General features: G+C 41.3%; 1 protein-coding gene across 7 annotated transcripts in view; it reads left to right on the forward strand.

Annotated features, from left to right (window-relative positions):
* Positions 1-22,058, forward strand: part of ARHGAP32 (Rho GTPase activating protein 32) — a 258,382-nt gene that overhangs the window by 170,397 nt on the left and 65,927 nt on the right. For all 7 annotated transcript variants that reach the window (XM_075034899.1, XM_075034902.1, XM_075034900.1 and 4 more), the window contains 5 exons: positions 4,305-4,442; positions 6,578-6,670; positions 8,345-8,467; positions 10,688-10,765; positions 19,650-19,731. In XM_075034899.1, coding sequence (XP_074891000.1) covers positions 4,305-4,442; positions 6,578-6,670; positions 8,345-8,467; positions 10,688-10,765; positions 19,650-19,731 — 514 coding nt within the window. The remainder of the gene's footprint in view (positions 1-4,304; positions 4,443-6,577; positions 6,671-8,344; positions 8,468-10,687; positions 10,766-19,649; positions 19,732-22,058) is intronic.

Raw genomic sequence — 22,058 nt, forward strand, 5'->3', positions numbered from 1 at the left:
GCAAAGGATGTTTTAAAATACCCTCCTCTTAAATTTGCTTTTCCCAGTCCGACAGTAAGCAAGCAGTACTGCAAAAAGTAATGTCTTTTAGTAATGAAACAAACTGTCAGTGAGCTGCAATTGTCATGCTGTGTGTTGGGCTTGGAAAGAAAGGGAACGGGCAGTGATACCGCTGCTCACTTGAAGTATCACCAAATCAGCTGTGCTTGAGGGAGTATGTAAACTCCTGGCTATGGCTGCATGTCGTCCTCCTTAGGCCATTTGACCAGCAAAGCTAAAAATATTGTTCGTGGAGCTGGGGTTCTGAATCCTTGTCCCTCTGAATCTTGTCTCCTGCAATGTGAAGCCTGGGTAGCTTTTTATGATCTGCGATCTCAGTATAATGGTTTTAATAATGGAAGGTTCAAATCTCTGGCTCAGTGGAAATTAAATCATCAGTTCAGTAATCTCTAATAATTTTTTTTAGCATGACATTTCTTCTTGCTTTCATAATAGGAAAAAAATAAGTAGCACTGTGCAGCATGCTGAAATCTCACCAGGCTTTCATCATACACTTAATCCTACACAGCATGCAAGAGTAAAGGAGAACAGATCAAACAGTAATAAGAGTAGGAATGAACCCAGATTTTCCATTTTGTGAGAAATTCATAATTGTCATGATGCTTTTCATTGTGAACATTTCCGTAAAATGAAATTCCAAAAAATACTTTGATTTTGTTCATGAGGGTTTTTTTTTTTAAGTCAGTGGTCAATTTTTCCTTTTAAAGATCATGAAACTATTTTATGGCATTATTGAAATCTTCATTTGAGACTTTTTTTTTTTTTAATGAAATTTGTCATACCCAGGTTTGTAATTGAAGGTCTGAATCCGGGAAATCACTTGACTGTGTGCTTAACTTCACCTCTGTTCTAACGTCCCATTGAAATGAATGGGATTTAAGCACGTGCTTCTCTAAATCAGGACCATCAGTAATTAAAGAATGGAACAGTAGTTACTGAACTGGAAAATTAGAGAGTGATCAAAAGTTTATTTGAGTAACAATTTATAGAAATAATCAAAAATGTGAAGAGGGCATTTTTGCCTTATGGATATTATGTGCCCGAAGCACCAGTAATGTTTAGCTTTGCTATAAAACACAGTTGACAACATGAGACCAACTTAACAGTCACTTACTTGTTTCTACTGTTTTATTAACTCTCTAAATTAAAAAAAGAACCCTTTTGCAAAACCCTTCTGGCACTTGAGAATTTGCAGGAAATGGGAGCAAGATGTACACTTTTTATATTGATGTAGTGAAACGTTGTAGTATTTTTGATATTGATGGAGGTCACTGTTGTTTCTGCTGCTTTGGCTATGCAACTCCGGAAGTCTAGTTGAGAAAATTTAGGCTTTCCTTTCTTGTGATTTGTCCTGGAGATCTGAGGGGAATGGCTAAATGTTGTACAGTTCCTTCCTAGATTGCTGCGATGGTTCCTTCCTGTAAAGTTAATTGCACCCCTTGTAAATATGGCTGTCTTGCTTTTGCTTAAAACTTTGTCAGTCAGGCTCCTAGTCTGCAAAAACTTTGCTTCATACAACTTTTAGAACAACCTGAAGCGTGTATGCTTCTTTAATTTAGTTAACGGCAGACTTAAAACTGGAGGGTTTTAGGAAATACTCCCATTTAGGGTGTTGGAATAACTTTCTGCTGGGTGGAAATCCGTCTCATCGCTCCCGAAACTGCGTTCTGTGCTAACACATCATACGCACAGCCGTTCTGAACGCGACCGAAGGACGGGCTGTGCCGTTCCCACAAGTCTCCTGCCATCCTTTTTTGCACAAGAGCCTGACACCCAGGGCTGTGATTGCAGGCGTTGGGCTGGCTTCACCCAGGAATGGCGAAAGCGGTTCTGGCATGTGCGCAAACCCCTCTTATGGAGGAGGTTGCTGCTGCTTCTGCAGGGAAAGCTCGGCTGGTTGCTTAGCAGCTGCCGAACGGCTGCAGTTGGAAGGTACGGGAGCGGTGGTTCGGGGTTACCTTTCCACGCCGCGCTTGGTCCGTGCCGGCTCGGTGCTTGCTCCGCGAGTCGTCGGGCAGCGCGGGCAGAACCTCCCAGAGAGATGGTGGGGCAAGAAACGCCACTGCTGCCGCGAGGTAAGCTGTCCCTGCTCGTTAATCAGCTTCCTTGCTAGCTATTAGGAGGCTCGTTACTGTCATGGTGTAGAATGGGATTCATCAGAAGCAAGGAGAATGCTGTCTGGATAGCCCGTTCTCTCCACAGCTGATCCTGCACACCCTGTCGCATGGACCAGTAGTTTGCTGACCCCAACTACTCCTGTCTTGTAAATTCAACTCTTACTGTCTTAATTCATGATAAAAAGAGACTGGGAATCTACAGTCCAACATTTAAAATTAAAATATCGTGGAATTAATGTCAGATTTACGATCATTTGACAAATAGGTTTTTTAGTTATGTGGGCCACGTACAAGGTTGTATTGGAATGTCCTGTTAAGTGCAGCGGGCAGAAGCAAATAAAGGATTGAAGCGATCTCTCAGCCTGTTGTTTCTTACATTGGTGACTAAACCTTGCTCAGCTGAAGGTCAATACTAGCAACTTATCAAGAGAGCAAGAACCACTTAATTGCAAAAGATGGAGAAATGGGAAAGGCTGTCATCTTTTTGAAGATAATTAGACTTGCACTCCTGTTCTTGTTTTTCTCCTTTAGACGAAAAGTAAAATGACATAACTTAGAGAAATTACAAAGCATTTATGTCCTCTGTAGGTACCCTCTTTGTAGGCTTGTGAAAAATGGGTGATTTCTTGTGATACGAATGCAGAGTTTATGGGCGCAGTACACGGTCTGGAGTTGTCCTAAATAAATTTGACAGAAAATAGCTAGTATGCTGGATTGTAGGTTTTACATTTACGATTGCCTTGCAGGCTTTGCATATTAATATAAAAGTGATGCTTAGAACTTTCCTGATAAACAAATGAATATAGCGTGATTGAGAAGTTGGAGTAAGCCATGCTTTTTTCGTATCCCAAGCAAGGAGGGCATCAGGTGTAGTTGCGACAGCCACCTACAGCCCGCCTGGGATCACGCTTTGCAGCTACTTTCCCCGGTGATGTGTCCCTTCTTATACCGTGCATTTCTCTGCTTTTGGTACTGGTTGCCAGGCATCCCTTTGTTGCTTTTAATCCTTGGCCCTGCCTTTGAGTGGCCGTGTAACCTGGAGCGATCTAATTCCTTCCTCTGACATCTTTTGAGTCCTTGCACTGCTAGCATTGCTATGCTATAGGAGCACCTGGACTTGTACAGCGTGGCTAACATCTGTTGCGTGCTTTGTTGGTTTTCTCATCCTTTCCCAAGGGAGAGAACTGCATGTGGAGTGTGTAATGCTGATAGAGATTTTCTTTTTCTTTTTAAATATGGCCGTACCGTTGATTTTAGGAAAGAAAGACTGAAAAAGCACTTTGCACTCGAAATAGAAGGTGGGGAAGCTTTGTGAAGGTCCGTGGTCACTGAGTGAGTGTCTACATCTGTAAACCAGGAATAGCCCCATTTTAGGGGCTGCACGGGTGTATTGAGAAGATTAATGACTGTTCATAAAGTGCTTTGACCTGTAAACTGCTGCATTATTACAACATTTTTTATTGATCATAATAGGCCATGAAGCATTTAGAAGTAGTCATTAAAAGCCTCACAAAGCAAATTATGCTGTGCTGCCATGGTCCCTTCCTTGTCCCCTGAAGCAGTATGTATCTTGTCAATATTTTAATTGGGGAAATGACATGCATTCAGGAGTAAATCTTCAGCTAGTGTTACTCATCATAGGTTGTTTTTTTTAATTCAGCTGAAGATTTGCCTGGGGCGTCTGACAAAAATTTTGCAAGCTTCAATTCTGCCTTCAGATCCCTGGATGTATATTCTTCTATCTGTGTAGAATCTAATTTCACGCTATTTATGCAACCATTTTGTAATTTACATTTGTGCAAAGACACCTCGTGTGTGAAAATGCTACAAAATCCTTGTAAGACAGGTGGAAGTTAAAAGCTTTGGAGAGGTCTCATGATGCTGGGCCACATATAAACCCATGGTTAAATAATTAAAAGAGGAACACTAACAGCTGGTTTGGGCTTGTATGGCTGTCTACAAATTAAAACATGAAAACACTACTAAGGCACTTTCATCATTTTCAAATGCTTTGAGAAGAAAGATGGCCAGAACTGTCTGCTACTTCTGCACAAACTTTCGTTTTCTTCATCTAACCCGAATTGGTGAGGAGCTTATAAAAGTGTGATTCTTTTTCTGTTTATGCAGGGGAGGAGCTGGATCGTGAAGCGGAGTTATGAAGATTTCAGAGTACTTGATAAACATCTTCACCTATGTATTTATGACCGGCGCTTCTCCCAGCTCTCCGAGCTACCCCGCTCCGATGCCCTGAAGGACAGTCCGGAGGTAAATTATCAGCTCTGTAAACATTTAAAGCACAGTCACCAGCAAGGGATTGGAAGATATTTTCAAGTATGTACAAAGTAGTTTTAATGTGGCCTGGGTTACATTTGGAAATTGATTCCTAGTAATAAGATCAGTATGTGTTTTCTACCCTTATTTTCAGTGATCTAAAGAGAAATGCCTGCAAGTTCATATGAATTAATGTGCTGCTAAGTGTGGAACGGTTACTGAGAGTGTCAGGAAAGAAGCTGTCCTGTTAGTACCTTAGATAAGAATTTTGTTGTGTCTTTGGAAACTTTTTCAATGACGTGGATATTTCCTGACTTAATGTTAGCAACTTAACATTCCTAGGAAATCATGCTGTTCTAGGGCTGCAGCACTGCAAGAGTAATACCATTTGGAATGCTAGGCTTATATTTATAAACTGAAAATTACTGAATCTGTTTTTTAAGAGCATTTGCATTAGTGCATTATTTAAAGGGTCTTTAAAAAGCTTAAAGAATGGGGGTGTTTCCTAAATGAGTAGGGGGTATTTTTCATTTCTTGACTTACTGTCTTCGCCTGGAATACGGTGAGCTGGAATTCCTTCGGCTTCTTGTCTGTTGATAATTTAGAGATTTATTCATGTCCAAAATAATCTTCTAGAAAGTAGCAGGTGCATCTTGACTGCATCATTTCAGAAGATGTGGAGAGGAAGGCAATGTAATGCATGGCCACAGAGGTTATCTGAGCCAGTAGAGCATAACAAAACTGTTTGGCCTCGGTCTGTCTGTGGGAAGAGCGTGTATCACGGTGGCAGACAGTGCCCATTGCTTCATTTCACAGGTCACTTACCTCTGGGACCTGTAGTTGTATGTTTGCCCCCTACCATCAAGCACAAGTATGGAAAAAATCTGACATGCTCTGTTGGAAGGCTGATGTTGCCTGCTCACGGGATGTGTAGCCGAAAAGGGAAATGAGGAAATTGAGGCCATTCCAAGCATTCAAAGAAGAATCCATCCGGGATCTATAAATCAGAATCTGTGTTCTTGCAGTGCTGAGCGGGTGAGGATTGATTGCTTTAGAACAACACACAATGGCCAAAATCAGTACCCCACTGAAGTCTACAGGGCTTTTGCCATTCAATATAAAGGAAATTGATAATCCAGTCTCATTGCTTATCAGAGAAACTGATTTATTAGTTGCTTTGGCTTAATGCAGACTATTTCTGAAGAGAATTTAAAGCTTCTAGGCTCTTAAATTCAGCAGAAGCAGCACTATTCAGGATAATGAATTCCTGGGTTTATATTTTTAAGTTATTTTAGGCATTCCTATCTCTTACATCTTTATTTGTACAACTGATTTAATATGTACTTTATAGCATGAACCTGAAAATCTGCATTATGTCTGTAAGCACAGAAGATGTAAAGATGTTGAACAGCTCTACTGCTCTGTGAAATGTAATTCTGCAGCTGTGTGGTGTCTCATACTATATTTTTTATTTTGAATTGACCACATTTGAACAGATGGTTGAGGAGAACAATGTTTTAAACAGTCCTGCAAACTCTGGGCTACAATACTGCTTTATGACACGGTCGCTGTGAAGCTTTGGAAAGACCTCACTAGCTTCTCTTTAATGAAAGCAAGTTTACTGTTATAGAAGGGACATTGCTAAGTTTATTTTTTAAACCCTCTTCTCTTTCGCCAAGGGGTCTGAGTTGCCACGTTCTTAAGGGTTTGCAAGTGGGTGGAAATGGCAGCCAGTGTTTTGTTACGCTAAATGGTTCTCAGATGTGTTTGGTGGCCATAATACAAATGAGTTGTTTGTTTGTGAAATTCATGTTGAGAGGAAGGCTTTAGATTTAAGGTATCTTGACAAGGGAAATTATGAAAATCTACATATCTTATAAAAATAACGTTATTACTTTCAGAGGGAGCTGCTGCTTTATGCTTTTTTGTGTGTGTGTGTGTAATCATTGTAACACTGTACGCAGTTTGCTGTCCTTCTCCAAATGACAGATTTCCTTGCAAAAGGGAATATATTTCTAAATGCTTGCCTGTGCCAATGGATAATTTATGGTCTCTCCAAGTCTGAAGAAGTCTCTCCAAACTATGGTGTATTAACAGAAAAACTGTATGTCTGTTTCTTTCTGTTCCAGCTTGTCACCCAGATGCTGATGGCTTACCTGTCACGTCTCTCGGCCATCGCAGGCAACAAGATAAACTGTGGGCCTGCTCTCACATGGATGGAGGTACAGTATGAAGCTCAGGTTGTTCTTTTTTTCCTGACCTTAGTAGCAGAGCAAGCCACAAATGTGCTCTCTTGCCTTTCCAGAAAGAGGTATAATCCTTCCAGACCTATTGGTGTCACTGAAATGCTATCCTAAGAGCTTTATTCCCCTATTAGCAGCATATAGGCGGCCACAAAAGGTATAGAACAAACAGGATCAGGTCCAATGTTAAGAATATAGAAGCTTTTTTCCCCTCTTGCTTGGATTTTGCCACCCAAAGACGTATCATTCTGCTGATATTCGCAAATAAAAGGAGGTGGCAGTTCTAGTGAAGCAGCGATTGGGTCGGTGGACCGCCTGGGAAAGTCCAGTTCCTTGCCAAAGTCTCTGAGCAACAGGCTGCAGAAAGCACATGCATTCTTAGGCTCCTTTTTGGCAAGGCAAGGCTGCAACTGTGGAAAGTTTCTAAAACTATTGGAGCTGTTTCAGTTATGGTGTTTGCCTGCCCTCTTTTTTTTTTCTTTAATTTTTCCTTGCGATAGCTACAGAAACAATAAATGTTATCTGCTCCTGTTTGCCATCACTGTTGGTTAAACTGCTCAACAGAGCCTACGTTGTGCTTGCAGTGGCACTGTTTGTATATTGTGAATTGCAGCTGCAGCTTTGGTTTCTCTGTTAATGGTCTTCTACCATCTTAAACAATAGACCTTATTGGGCAACGCGTGCAGGGAAGAATGGGGCTAAGTGATCAAGGCCACCTGTCTGTGTCAGCGGTGCTGTTGCTGATTAGTCTGGATAGAGTTATGTGTGTCTTTCCATTGCCTGATGATATTGCTGCACACCAGGAATAGAAACTACTATTATTAGACTGTTGCAATTCATTTTTAAATGGTTGTGATAAGGATTGAGTGCATTTTCCTGCAATTTTCCCCGCTGATATCCTCCTCACCCTGAAATGCTTTGGGATGAGAAAAAGCTTGGAAACCTTCTCAGCACAAAGGGAGGAAGGAAGTTAGAGAGAAAAATGAAACTGTAGAATTTACAGCAACACAGTGGACCTAGAGATTACAGCAAACCTATTGCACATGCAATACAGAAGAACCTTTCCAATTGACTGAGAATCGTACAAAATTTTACACGAGCACAAAAATCTAGGAATTTTGAAAGTAGGCTGATGATTGCAGCAAGGGGTGGGAGTCATGTTTTCTTAAAAAAAGAAATAAAAGGGTGGGAGAAAATTGAAAGTGACACTAGTTTTTGATTTGACAGCATTTCCTCCCTACCTCAGTGCCTCTTCTTGAGCATTAATTCCATCTTGTAGGGAATTTTTGTAGGCACTTTCGTATTGTCATTTTAAGTACTTCAGGAAAATAATACGATTTGGTGTTAAAGGGAGGTGTAAACATTCGCGATTGTGTTACTCTTTGTGCGCAAAGATGCACAAATACAGCGTTTTTCTCATTAGTTGGATGGGGACTTAGGACCTTCTGAAATACTCTTTAAGAATCGTTCTTGCGCTTCCTTTCTGTGTGTGCTGTGCCCTCCACTGTCTCTCCGTGCTGCTCTCCTCGGGGGGCCCCCAAGCTGTGCTGTCTCTGTGAATCAGCTTGAAGCCTCTGCCATGTATGAGCACCAATAAAATGCCTCTTCACTTGTCCTCAGCTGCCTCACAGTCTCCTGTGCTCTTTATTTCAGATTGATAACAAGGGGAATCACCTGCTAGTCCATGAGGAATCATCCATTAACGTTCCTGCTATTGCTGCGGCCCATGTTATTAAGAGATATATTGCTCAAGCAGCAGACGAACTGTCCTTTGAGGTAAATAATTAAAGGAGCTTACATTCCTTGTTGTCATATACAGAAGAGTGTAACGTGTGTGACTCTGTGTGTGTGCGCGCATCAGGGATATATTCGGACACTTTCAGAATATTTTGTGAGGTGAAGCTTAGAAGATTCAGTTAAATATTCAATTTGCAATGGGTTGGTTACAGGGAGGAGTTCAGTCATCTTTAAAATATAGCTTTAGTTGGCATTAGTATCTTCTGATTAAACAGATACTGCCAAGTACGCCAGCCTGGTCTCAGAGCCGCAGCAGACCCTGCATAGTTCATACCGTAGAGTGTATTAAAGTATGTTGTATCTGTTCAGGAAAACTGTCCACATATGTGTGTATGTGGACACATGCCACTTTAATTATTCATTGGCCAGTTTACACAACCTGTGTTCCTGTTAGCAAGTCCGTGTCTAAAACCATTTTTAAGAGCTTCTGCTCCCACAAAAAGTAAAGAACCAGACTGTCAAAGAGTTTGGCTCTTAAAGGGCAGGTGACAATCTAAAATCGTTCTGAAAATTTTACGTGATGCAGAGTAGGAGCTGCTGTGGAGCAAAGATCTGGAAGATCAGACCCTGGAAGTCTTTGGGTATCTATCTGGTTCTTGTCTATTCTACCCAGAAAGCGGCATTTTATGCTCTGATTGTTTATGTGCAGTGGTACTAGCAATGGAGTATTCACAGCGTTCTACAAAAAAATGTAAAGGAAAACAGTTAGTGCCTGAAGGATTTTTTGTGATCACATTTTTAGCATGCAGCGCAGGAAGTAAAAATAATAGTGATAGTCTAGTGCTGCCAGGGTTTTGTTCATATTCAAAATCAAGGCAATTATTAGTGTACACCAAAGAACCGCAATAATCAGAAAGACATGTGGGTGTGTTATCGTCCAAGTTAAAATGCGTGCAGTACGGGATACAGGCTGTTTGTCAGTGTCTCAGTATTAATAAAAGCACTAAGATGCCACTCCCTGCTTGTAAATCTTACAGCTCTGCACCAGCCGGCTAACTTGGCCTTGCAACTGTCAGGCAGTCCAACAAGTTGTTACGAGGCGTAGTATACAAGTGGGGAAACCAAGGCACGTGTGGCTTTCCAAGTTAATGCAGTGAGAAACCTTGGCAGAACAGAAGTAGAATATGATCAGTTGTTCTACAATGCTGCGCTCTGTTCCCTAACCCAAACTATCTCTTTATGTTTAGGCTAGTGTTAATTTTTTAGAGGCAATTGCAAAAGCAGCTGACTGGCATTTGCTCCCCAATACTGAAGAAAATACCTGGCTTCTCTGCTCATTGTGGTGACAGCAGTTTCCTTAATGGAAATCTGCTTTGCTGTTGATTTGCTGTTCCCTTGAGGAAGTCACTTCACTTGCCTGTGTCTCAGTTATGCCTATCTGAAAAATGGGGATGTGTTATCTTCTTTGTAAAGCACTTTGAGGTCCATCAATGTAAAACATCTGTTAAAAGTTTGGCATTACTGTTAACAATTTTTGCTATGCTTAGCTACAGTATTCATTTAGGTTCTGTCCCTTCTGCTCTGGCCTATCTCATTTTCTACTATAGAGGCCACACAGATCTTAATTACTAGCAAGCCAGATTTCGTATTGATTATACTGATTTCCTTTTGAACTATTGCAGTATTACATTTTTTATGGGAATGAGCAAAGCTTCAGAAAACCTCTTTGGTCTCTTTGGTCATTTTCCTTCCTGTTGCTGTAACACCACACCACCTCTCGTCTGTTCATTTTCTAATTAAGAAAGGCATCTCATGGTCAGTTTGTGAACTACAAAGGGACCTCTTAACTTTTTGCTGTGAAAGGAAAGAAGACATCATATGTCAATGCCTACGTACACATATATAGGGCATGTAGTAAAAATTAGCTCAGCTACTTGAGAATATTTTCCAAAGTGTTTTACATCATCACTGCTTACTTATGTCTGCAGTTTAATCAGAACACTTCTGTACCCTTTGGCAGAGAGCCTACTGCTTTTGAGAATTGTTTCCTTATAAACAGCTGTATCCTGTATGTTGTATAATGCCGTAACTCTTCTACCTCACAGTGTGCTTTTACACAGGCAGGTGTCTCAAGATTGGCACTGGTGCAGTTGCTCACAAGTTTTGTTTTTTCGCAGTATTGACGAGAGCAGTTATTTGAATTGCGCTTTCCTCCTAGACACATTGCAAGCTGTGACTGATGTTGCTGATCTTTTGCAGGTGGGAGACATAGTGTCTGTTATTGATATGCCACCAAAGGAGCTGACCACATGGTGGAGAGGCAAACATGGATTTCAGGTAGGCACAAGCATCAGACATGATAGTGCAACTTAAATAAAGGCAGGAAACTCGGCAGTGTGTTTATCGAACTGCTGTGCCTGCACAGGATTACTCATGGATATACGCTGAGTGTCCCTGCATTGGTGTAAGAGGACTTCCCCTTTCTCTCTTGAATTTGGGCTACAGCAGACACATGGTCTTCATAGGAAGTTATCTCCCTGCCTAACTCTGCAAGTTAGGGATAGCCATGACCCTTTGATCGACAGCTGGCCTGATGTTAGTGGAAGCTTATGTTGCACCCTCTTCAAGGCAGCTGACACTGTTATTCAAATCATCATCCCGTTCCTTCCACTATCTAAAACTAGATCAGGCAGAACATAGAGGATTCAGAGAAAGCCAGTTGATAAGACACTGCCACTGACTTGGACAAGCCACCCAACTAACCTCTGCTTTCGTGTCTGCATTTATTGTGTCGTGTTACTATTACTGGTCTCTGTAAATGTTATAGCAGAGAGATTCAGAGTGAATTTTCAAAAGAACCTAAACATACATGGGAATTAGGTACCAAAACTTTTGCGTTGAAATGGCACTTCTCTTCCAAAAGAGTTTTTATTAGCTAGCTAGGATTTTCTCATTAGGAAATTGAAGGGGGGGTGGGGAGAAGTCTCTATTTACAAAACAAACCCCAAAAGCTACTGGAGGTTGGGGTAACTGACTTTCTACCTCCTCACACTGTAGTGTCTCACATTTCAGCTCCTTTCAAGTAGGAGGGATTTTCATACTGCAGTTGCTGTCTGTGAGTAGGTGGAATTATGAGTTTGCTCTGGAGAGGGTCAGAATTGACCAGACATATGTATATTTTGGCCCGAAAGTCTTCTCAAAGTACCTCAGATTTTCCCTGACAGACCTTTCTGTGCCAGATCCAGATTGTGGTTCTGCTCTCATTAATACCAGGGTTGTGTGCAATTGGATCTGCAAACACTACAAATCCCATCTGAATGGAGTGTTAGTTACACGATTACATTTCTGTCTGATTAGCTAGAGCATGTGAGATACAGCTTTTGTTGGCTTTATATCAGATGTGGGAATTCAGATAGTATCTCATTTGTAAAATCAGAGCAGCGTGGACATTTGATACCTGCTCCGAAATTAAATTTGTTTCTAGAGTTAACACATTGATATTTCTTGAACAAACTTGACTGTTGTTCTAGTTTTGAACTGTGTTATGTCTTTGTGGGACTTTTGTTCTGATCGTCGAAGCCCTAACGCTGTATTTGCTGTACTATCAAAAATTAACAAAATGCTTTGGTACTACTTGGCGTGATCAGACTATACCGCATTTAACTTCCAAGTGAATCAATAAAACAAAACTACTTTGTGATCTGTGCATGAGTGCAGACACTTTGCGCAAAGCTGATTGATTACAAGCGTGTGGTATCCCCATGCAGGATGTAGATTCCATTATTCCGTGCAAGCTCCCTGCTTGCCATCGGGCTGGCTGAAATGGTGACTAGATATGAAGAGCATCACTGGTGATTAAAGACCCAAGAAGCAAGGGAGCTCTTCTGCAGTTTGTCACTGCCTTCTGTCTCAGATCAGAGCAACCCTATTGTGATCTCCCAGCATAAAGATATGTTGATGAGCAAACCGCTTGAAAAGGGGCTTGTCTGTATCCGTGCACAGTCAGTCTACTGACACAACAGATCTGAACAGCTGCAGAAATAGAGCACCATATTTTTGCTTAACAGAAAATTAGGGGTGGAATAATCTTGCGTCTTAAATGGTAAGCAAGAGTCTTTCACAATGTGAATCAGATCATGGCTACTGAACCACGCTATTGGAAATGTGGCAGCCATAATATATGTTTCAGTAGCTCTCGGGATGTGTTTGCACAAATGCAGAAAATGAAGTTAGTGTGTTTTACGAAGTTACTGCCTTTCAGCTGAGATAGGGTAACAGGCCATCTGTATGCTTTCTGCTCCTGCTGACTGCAGAGTAAAGCTAGTTAGTTCAGAGGTGGTTTTCAACAGCTGTACCTCAGTTGACAGGCAGTAATTTCATAAGCTATGCTAACTCAGTTATTACTGCATAAACATATCTCTTCACACAACCATGGATCTGATTTGCAGAGAGGTGCATTTTTCCTGTGAATTGACAGTTTTTGTCATTTCTTTGAAATGTACTTATCAGAGCTTTGCATTTCCGTGAGGCACCATCAGCTACCAAGAGATGCAAACTAGCGTTGTACAAAGAGGGAGAGGGGTTTTTAACCCGTGTTTCAAGTTTAAGGCCCATAAGCTCTGAGTGTACAGAAAAAGTACATTTCCCGATGTAATGGAGTTTTTTGACCATACTAACTGCTGCAGTGAGAAGAGAATTCAGAGAAAGGAGATTTATCTCTGGTGTTGATACACCGGACCTAGAGATGTGTTACAGTTCAGTACGCAAGTGGACTTGATGGATGCTTTAAAAGAGTGTATTGGTGAAGAATGTTGTTATAGTAACGTGTATAAGTACTGATGAAGCTGTGCAGCCTTTAAAGCATTTAAGCATTATTATAGGCAAACGATTCTGTTCCCATTTAGGAACAACAGCCATTGTAAATGTGATAGCAATCTGTTGATCCAGTCATTTTAATTAATAGAATAAATCAACAAAGACTGTGTTGCCAGATAGTTGTGATTCTGAGAGCAGATAAAAGGAGGAGGTCCAAAGACCAAATGTTTGAACAGTTTGTTCATGTTACTTCTCAGGTTTTTGCTTTGTGCTAGGAAAGGAGCGAGGTTTTATCAAATGGAGCACACCTTACATTGTAAATCATGTCTTGATAGGAGGAGAGCAAGGTATCGCCGAGCGTGGGAAAAAAAATTACTTCTTGACCTAAAAGAACTTACCTGGTTTTGTGCATTTAAACCAGCTGTGACTCGTGTATGGCTGGGCAGAATTGAATTCATTTCTGCATGTCCCCCCATCTATTAGAATAAATAAAGGGTTCCTCTGTGTTGTACAAATGAACAAGAGGCAGGTCTACAGATGTCAACAGAAAAGCAAATCTGATAGGTTGCAAGCATGTTCAATTTGAACTGCAGCTTTGATTCAGCATGGAAGTCAATTTATTCTTTGCCAGCCAGAGTTATCCTTCAGGAATGAATCTCCGTTTTTGTTGTCCTTCAGATTTCCAAGACACTTAATCCTATGCAGAACAAAACAACCCACTAGGCTTCTTATAATTTTCTCTGGTTAAAGTAAAATGATTTTTAAGACATTTTTCCTCAAGCCTTTTTCCTTTCAAATGCCCCTAGTGAGTCACTGCTTTGATTGTAAGATTGTTACCTAAATTATAGCCACCTCCACATAAACAGCCTTCCAGCCCTCTTTGTTCTCATCTTCTTTTTCTTCATGCCTTGTCTTTTCAATCAGTAACTCTGTTTCAGACAGCTGAATCATTAGACACGGGCCCTTTTTTGATGCACAACTGCCTTTTGATGTTCTGAATAATTCTGTCTTTTGGGTATAGTTTCATTAATTGCACTGCTGCACAAGAGCAAGCGGCACAGCTGCTACAGGTGACAGAACAGCGCACAGGAGTGTGTGTAACAGGAGGTGGACTGGACTTTTTTTTCATCAGTCTGTGCTTACGTGAGCTTGAGCTGGTTGTGAAACTGCAGGCCCTTGCTTTCAAACCATGCTCCATGCTGAACCTGAACATGGGCTTTAAGACTGAATGGGTTTCCCCAAAAGGGACGTGTTCTGTCTTGTATTGGTCAGGCTGTTAGTTGAGAGCATTTTTTTTTTCTTGTGCATCATTTTCTAATAAGTAGCATGTATGTGATGTGAACACAGGGTACCTATTAGTAAAAACAGCCTGGGAAGGCAGAGTACATTTTTGTGGCTACTGTGGCACTTTGGAAACACCAGGTCGTAATTGAGAAGCGGAAGTTTGATTTCTGATTCACGTGCATTGATTTGGGAACTCGGTGCAAGAGGCAGCCATCTGGCTGGAGAATGATATCACCTGCAAAACAGGCGATGTGCAAGAGCCCAGTGGACGTGTCGCCAGTGACGTCATTTCTCAGCCAGATGGGCGCTTCCATTTGTAGAACAGTGCCAACGGCAGTAACAGATTGGGCAAAATGATGTCCGAAATGACTTGCCACGAGTTTCCTACTCTGCACGCATCCACTCTGCCCTTCTTCTGTAGGCACGTAGCAAAAATTTGCATGGGCACAGGCACTCGTACACGTGTGCTGGCATTTCCCAGCCAGCGAGCACCGTAGGAGTGAATGCCTTTCTCGAGTTGAGCGGCAGAGATTTCTCGCACCTCGCTGTAGGAGCGTGTGACCTTTGGTAGTAACGTTCAGCATTCAGCCGCTCCGGCAGGTGGGAATGTTAAAGGGAAAGCCTTTGACCAGCCTCACCTAGTTTCCCAAAGTACAGCTGGCATACCAGTCAGGAATGGATAATTAACGTATATCATCCCACACAGACATCTTTTTTTTGTGTGTGAATAAAAAAAATTAGAAGAGTTTCGTGGCCAAGATGTTCAGCTCTCTTTTACAAGGGTTCAGGATAAGAGGACTAACAATCCTGTTCCTCCTGTACCTGGTGCCCCTCTGAAATGGGTGAGTACCTTCTTAATGGGAACTGCACTGGTGTGCCAGCTGTACTTTGGGAAGCTAGGGTGAGGGTGTCCTGCTCTCTGCCCTAGCCACTACTATGTAGTTATTTGGCAAACAGCGTAGTGAGAATTCTGCTCATGAAAGCCAAACAAGCAATAGAAAGTTGATGTTAGGTTTTGCTAGCCTATTGTGATTTAAAACTAAGAGAAAAATGTTTGAATGAAATTTAACCCTGTGTCAAAACAAAAAAAAAAAAATAAAAAATCAAAATTTCTTAGTGTTTCATTTGCCATTTATGTTGCTGCTGCTTTCTCATTTGTTTGAATTTCTCCTCATACACTGAAAATTATTAGTTACTTTGACTTTTCTACTTAAAGCCTCATGTATCTTCCAGTTTTAGCAGATGCTGGCATAAAAATGAAAAAAAAATATAGTAGCTGTTGCAGAAATGCTTGCATACAATGGTAGCCTGTGCTTCCTTCCTTTGGTTAAGGTGTGTAGTGATTTTTTTAACCTTTATATGACCTTGTATTTATCTAAATATATACTACCCTTGCTATTAATTTTCGTATGTTGCCAAATCCCTTAATCCTGGCTCAAGCTCTAATAGTGCCTTGCTGCATCTGTTGAGATTAACTCTTGGACTAAACTCATTTATTTATACAAAATCATGGAAAACTTTCCATGGGAGGAAAAGCAGCATCTTTTAAGTGGGTGGGAATGAGGCACAAGTTACAGGTTATGACCCTGAAGATGATCTCTTGGGGATCTTGCGAGAAAAGTTAGAATAAATATGTCAGAAAATGTAAGCTTTCAGAACTGTTACCAGTAAGTTAACATCAGAGAGCTTGTCAACACTAGCACAAGTAAAAATTCTCTTTCCCTAAAAAACTCTATTATAATTATTGTTGTGAACTTGGCAAAAATAATACATTGAGAACAGGTATAGTATTTTACTTGTGAAGGGTTGCGAGGTACCTAGAAGCAGTGACTTAGCCATCTTGGGTCTTCTTTCATTTTTAAATTCATGTTTAGTATTGTGTATTGCATCTAGAAACAGGAGAAACATTATGTTAACAACCAAAAGCAAACAAGCTTTTGATTACAGTCTGGGAGTTTGGGTTGCATTTAGATCCACCATTTTTCATTATGATTACTGGAAGGTTGGTGTCCAAGTACTTAGGTTTCTTTACACATCTCGGGCATAGCCGTTGTGGGCAATTAAAAAAAGTACTCGAAGCATTGAGAATGAAAGACACTATCAGTTCAGCTGTGGAGTCTCCCAAGTGTGTCGTTTGTGTGATGGGGCTGAGACTTTCACTGGATGCGTACATTTTTCCTCACTTAAAAATTGTCTCTTGCGCAAGTAATGTCTTAGCTATAGTAAAGTATTTAAAAACCATGCAATGTATTGCAATGTATTTTGTTTAAATACCAGTACTTTTTGTGTACGTACCAGTCAGCCTGTTCCTCAACATCTCCTAGCAAAGCAGCATCACTGAGCTAAGAGCTGCCTGACGAAGGGCCCCTGTACGCCGTGCTAGCTTTCATGCAGGTTTCCTTGCGCTAATTGGCATATTTTTATCTATAAACTGCACAAAAGTCACCACTACGTTATGTAACGCTGGGATATCATCTCCTTGCAAAATTGGCACACCCAGCAGAGTGAGTGGCTGGGTGAAGCCATACATTATCTTGGTTTTTGGATGGGTTCTTCAGTTCTGTGAGTCACTGAGAAGTGCAATGCACAGGCCAGTCTCAATTACAGGGAGCCATAGATCAGAGCAGCAAGGTCTGCTGATCCATAGTGCTGCTGTTACAAGTTCTGTTCCCGTGCTGTCATAGTCTTAACAAAAAGCATATTCCGAGTCTTTAATGTTAAGTAGGATGGATTACAGTTTGTCCTTTTACTTGGACAAAACGCTGCTTTGCTGGATTTTGAGGGTGTGGGAAAGACAAGTTACCTGGTATTACTACTGACTGTGGCTTCCCTTCGGGAATTTGGAATAGTTTCAAAGTCTGGAGCGTTTACCTGGACACACCGTGCATGACACTGCTACTAAATTGCTTGGAGGTTTATGGGTGGAAATCAACGTGGAGTAGGAAGGCGCTTTTTTTTTTTTTTTTTTTTCTCCCCTTGGAGACAAAAGGGAATTGTGCAAGATGAATAAATAGAGCAGGGACCGTTTGCCAGACTCACAGTGCTGACGGCCTTGCGGCTCCAATGAATTTCATAGATGTGCTAACATGACTGGCAGCGGTCCTGGCCCAGTTTTTCTGTTTCGATGAGCTTGGGGCCCATCCACTGGCCCTTTGCCACGCATTGTTGCAGCGCTTGACCGAACCGTGGCTGCGTGAAGTGACTTGATGCTTTCAGCTGTCCAGCTCACATGCCTGGCATGGGACAGGATATCCTGCTCAGACGGGGCGTCTCGGGAGGGTGCTGGTGCTTGAATTCCATGTCACAATACAGAACCTGCGTTGGGCAAGGAGGTAGGGTACGAGAGAGAAAAAGGTCTGGAAATACGGACGAAGGATAAAAGTTGCCAAAGGCTCTGGTCTGGCTTGACTTTCACCAGGGACGAGAGTAAGAAGGAAGACACTGTGAAGCGGAGAGAAGGTTGGGATGCTGAGAAGTGTAAAACTCCTATCTGGTCACATCTTAGCCTGAATCCTTAAAGGGTGAAAGGGAAAGAATTTCACTTCTCCCCAGATACAGAGACCTTTGAGTGGCATATGAATTTCTGCAGGCACATCCTATTCCACCAAAACATTTAGATCTCCCCGTACTCTAGTCTTCAACCCTTAGGCTGGTTTAGACAGCCTCTCCAGCATTTCTGAGTTAGAGGGGATGCAGGGGGAAAATGCAGTGTTAAAGGTCAGCGCAGGAACTCTGCGAATTAGCATTTGAAAGTAAGCAGTCACAGGACCTTGCTGTGACTTGGGCACTTGGAGATGTCTTCATTGTCAGCGATGCTGGCAGCAAAGAAGCGGCTCCATTCAGTGGCTGTCAAAATTTTTTGCATAGCACTGCTGTGTGGTAGTCCAGGGTGGGTCATTGCTTTTGAAGCATCTTCAAATATTTGCTGAGGAGAGTCTTGCCTCTGGGGTTTTGTTTCTGGAATATTCTTTCTGTTTCAGCTTGATTAGCAGATACACAGATAAACCGTAACGGTTAAACGGCTTGTGCAGTATGTTTGTTGGCTATTCTCTCAAATCCATTTTCAACAACGGATATGTGGCACTATTCTCCCTCATCCTTTGCTGATAGGGAAATTGAGGCACAACGGTTGCACTGGCTTGTCCATGTTCAGAAGCAGATACAAGAGTACACCCCAGGAGTTCTGGCTCTTTTTAGGGATTTTTTTGCTACATCATGCTGTTTCTTCTAAAATGACTTGTGTTTATTTCTAGTCAAATTACTGGGTTCTCACTTACACATGTAGAACTCATTTTACTCTATGTATATTTTATTAAAACTGTACTCGGTTCTAAGACTGAATTGAATTAAATTCAACTAAAACCACGTTGGAACTTTTTTAGCAAGATCTTTAAACACGCTTAATTTGAATGCTTCAGGAGTATCACTTATTACCCACGCTCATCAGATCACGCGTATGCAGTAAAGCTAGGACACAGTAGAGAGCTTTGTGCCTTCAGAACATCTTCTCCTAACTTATCACTAGAGAATATGCGTTTTTTCTGTAACGGGACTATACAGACATGCAAATGTATTGACCCATATTTGATTTCAGTTTTCTGAAGGAATAAAATGTTAAAGTGCTTGTGAATGTAGTATTTTGACAGTGTAAAAAGGTCAAGTGTTGGTGAGATTTGAGTACAGATAACTGGGATGCTAGGAGCTGAAATATCTTGCTCTCTTCATTAAATTTCATGTTATATACATGCAGCCAGGTGCAGGAAACCCAGCTAAAGGCTTTCTCTCTCTCCTCCCCCCCCCCCCCTCTCTCCCCCCACTTGAGATTTAAGGGTGTGTAGCACACTTGCCCTCTCCCCTCTCTGTTGCAAGTTGAGTATCTCTGTCCTGTGTAGCAAGCTTAGAAAACAGTATTTTACATAACTAATTATTTAGTTTGTAGAATTTTTGGCTGCATCGTTTTGAAAAATTATTTCTCTTATGCTGGTCATGTTATGTTGGGTAATGTTATGGAGCATCAGGCAAGCAGAGTTCTAGGAAAATGTTTAACAGTTGCTGGTTTAACAGTTCAGATCTTAAAAATACTACATTCAATATTCTGCCTCTCTTTTTGTTTTTACTACAGGTTGGATTTTTTCCTAGCGAGTGTGTTGAACTAATTAATGACAAAGTTCCTCAGTCCGTGACCAATTCTGTGCCAAAACCAGGTATGTATATTAAGTTTTATGATGCAGTGAAATAAAATGGAGTTATCTTTTTGGTGTTCCATGTTTAGTGTCTCCTTTATACATACTGTGTTATACCCTGTGTGTTGATCATCCTTTACACATACCATGTTATCCTTTCTATGTGTTGATCATGCACACGTTACCTCTCTCTGAATAGTTGCCACTGTTGAATGTCTTTCATCTGCGGTGTTCTGTAAGCTCATAGCAACATCCATCTCCTGCGTGATTTGAAAGATTTTAAGCTTGTAAGAATTTTAAGATACCTTCGGCAATCTGTAACTAGTAATTCCATGCAACATCCCAGTTCTTGGTGTCCAGAGTGTTGTATGTTAGGTGTTTTTAATAGAGAGCTTACAGGCGACCCAAAAATGTTTATGCTAACTTAGATGGAATAGATTAGTGAGGTACTGGAAGCTTCTTTCTGTTCGAGAATTGATGGAGAAAGTCGGCTATAACAGAACTTGGAATCGTAATTGCTTCTGCTCTGGGTGTATGACTCCAGCTACTTCCTACTGCCTTCTGGACAGTTTTGCGTTGTATGAAATACAGGCAATTAATATCAAGCTTTGCTGAGGAAAGGAAAAATAAACAGAAAATGAGATCTTGGATCTGATTCTGTTGTCATCCTAGTATACACTGGAAGTGACTGTCGTTAGATGTGCTGGCATTACTGAGATCTCTGCAGAATTTACTGGTGGTGAAGCTTTTGTTTAATTCTTCTGCCTTTTTTTTAAAAAAACCCACTCTATATTCATATATATATATATAAAGATATATCTGTGTATCTTTTGTATCAAGAGAAGCAGGTTGAAATTGCTGATCTTTCTTAAAACATTAGGCAGCCAGCAAGTTGAGTTGGAAAGCTGGTTAACCGGTGTTATTTTCATCTATTTTCTCTATTTTAATGATGTTCCTTATCTTATAAGATTGCTGACTTGATACTTTAAAACAAATAGATGTGATTCAAAAGTTTGACTTTTACAAAGGGAAATGCAGTTTATCAGATCCTGTGTTACAGCTTGGAACTTTTGCTTCAGTGGTAAAGAGTCATGAACACCCTAAGCTATCAGTGCACTGCATTAATCTGCGTGCTTCAAAGAGCTGACAGTTTAGGGAAATAGTTTTCTCAGCCATTGGTATCTCCAGCCTTTGTTATTCTTGGGAACATGCAAATGTATTTGCTTGAATCAGCATCACAGAGATGACTAGGAATTCAAAGCGCCGCAGCAGGTGGTCATTCCATAAATCCGGTATCTGCCTTTTTGTGGTTTGAAGTTGATCTCCAAATACTTTGATCAGTCACTTCTCTCTACTGTATCAGGTAAAGCATGTAGACAAGGGCAACTTTAAATCTGAATACAGGCCAGGCTGATAGATACAATCATAAGGAAGTGTTTATTATTAAATATGGCTCGGGCAGTTAAATGTCATGAGCTGCTAGTGAGTAGTTTCTTGCTACGCTTTAATGAGAGATAATGAAGCCACATAGATTAATAGATGCTATTTGGCTTTAACAACACACTAGGGGGTGGATTTCCTCTTTCAGTCCTGGGAAATGTTAGTTATGAAGTTGATACCAAAAGCCTGAGTCCTATTAAAAGTAATAAGTTGAAAGATATTGCCAAGTCATGAGGCTGTCCCTATTGACCTTCCCTGATAGTTGTTCTAGGCGTACAATTAAAGGCAAAAGACTGCTCTAGAAGAACACTAATGAGCTTTCAGATGTAAGGACTGCTAGAACGAATGCTGCAGCTGTTTCTATAATCCTTCCCTGCCCCTCCTTTGCACACAGACTTTATGATACCATTTCTTTGTAGCATTCTGCTTTCTATTTTTTCCACCTTGGGGAGAAACAGTACTTGTGTGGCGGAGGCAGAAGTCTGAAAGACTCCTCCTCGGTTGCTACAGAAGTTGTGACTTGGCAGGAGCTAGAAGGAGTCAGGGAGGAGGCTCCTATAGTTAAGGCATGTAGAATGTGATGTTGGAGAACTCGAGGAACCTATCCGCCTGGAGGAAAAAATGATGTGTGAAATACAGAAGGGGTGAGAAGATGAAGGGGGAGGAAGGAGTTTCAGTTTCCCGGGCTCGGTTACCACACAGCTGCACAAGCGGAATGCCTTGTCAGCACAGTCCAGGACGGTGGCACAGGGGCAGAAAGGAGTCACTGGAGCACCCCGAGCGGCTTAGGTAGCGCTGCTGCGAAATGTGAAATCGGAGCTTTCCAAGGGGATCCTCCGGAGCTTCGCTCGGAATCGCGTTGCTGCAATAATGCAGAAGAGCTTGCATTTTCCTCACTCGTATTCCAT

Source organism: Buteo buteo, chromosome 9 (genome assembly GCF_964188355.1).
Source record: "Buteo buteo chromosome 9, bButBut1.hap1.1, whole genome shotgun sequence".
Lineage (NCBI taxonomy): Eukaryota > Metazoa > Chordata > Aves > Accipitriformes > Accipitridae > Buteo > Buteo buteo.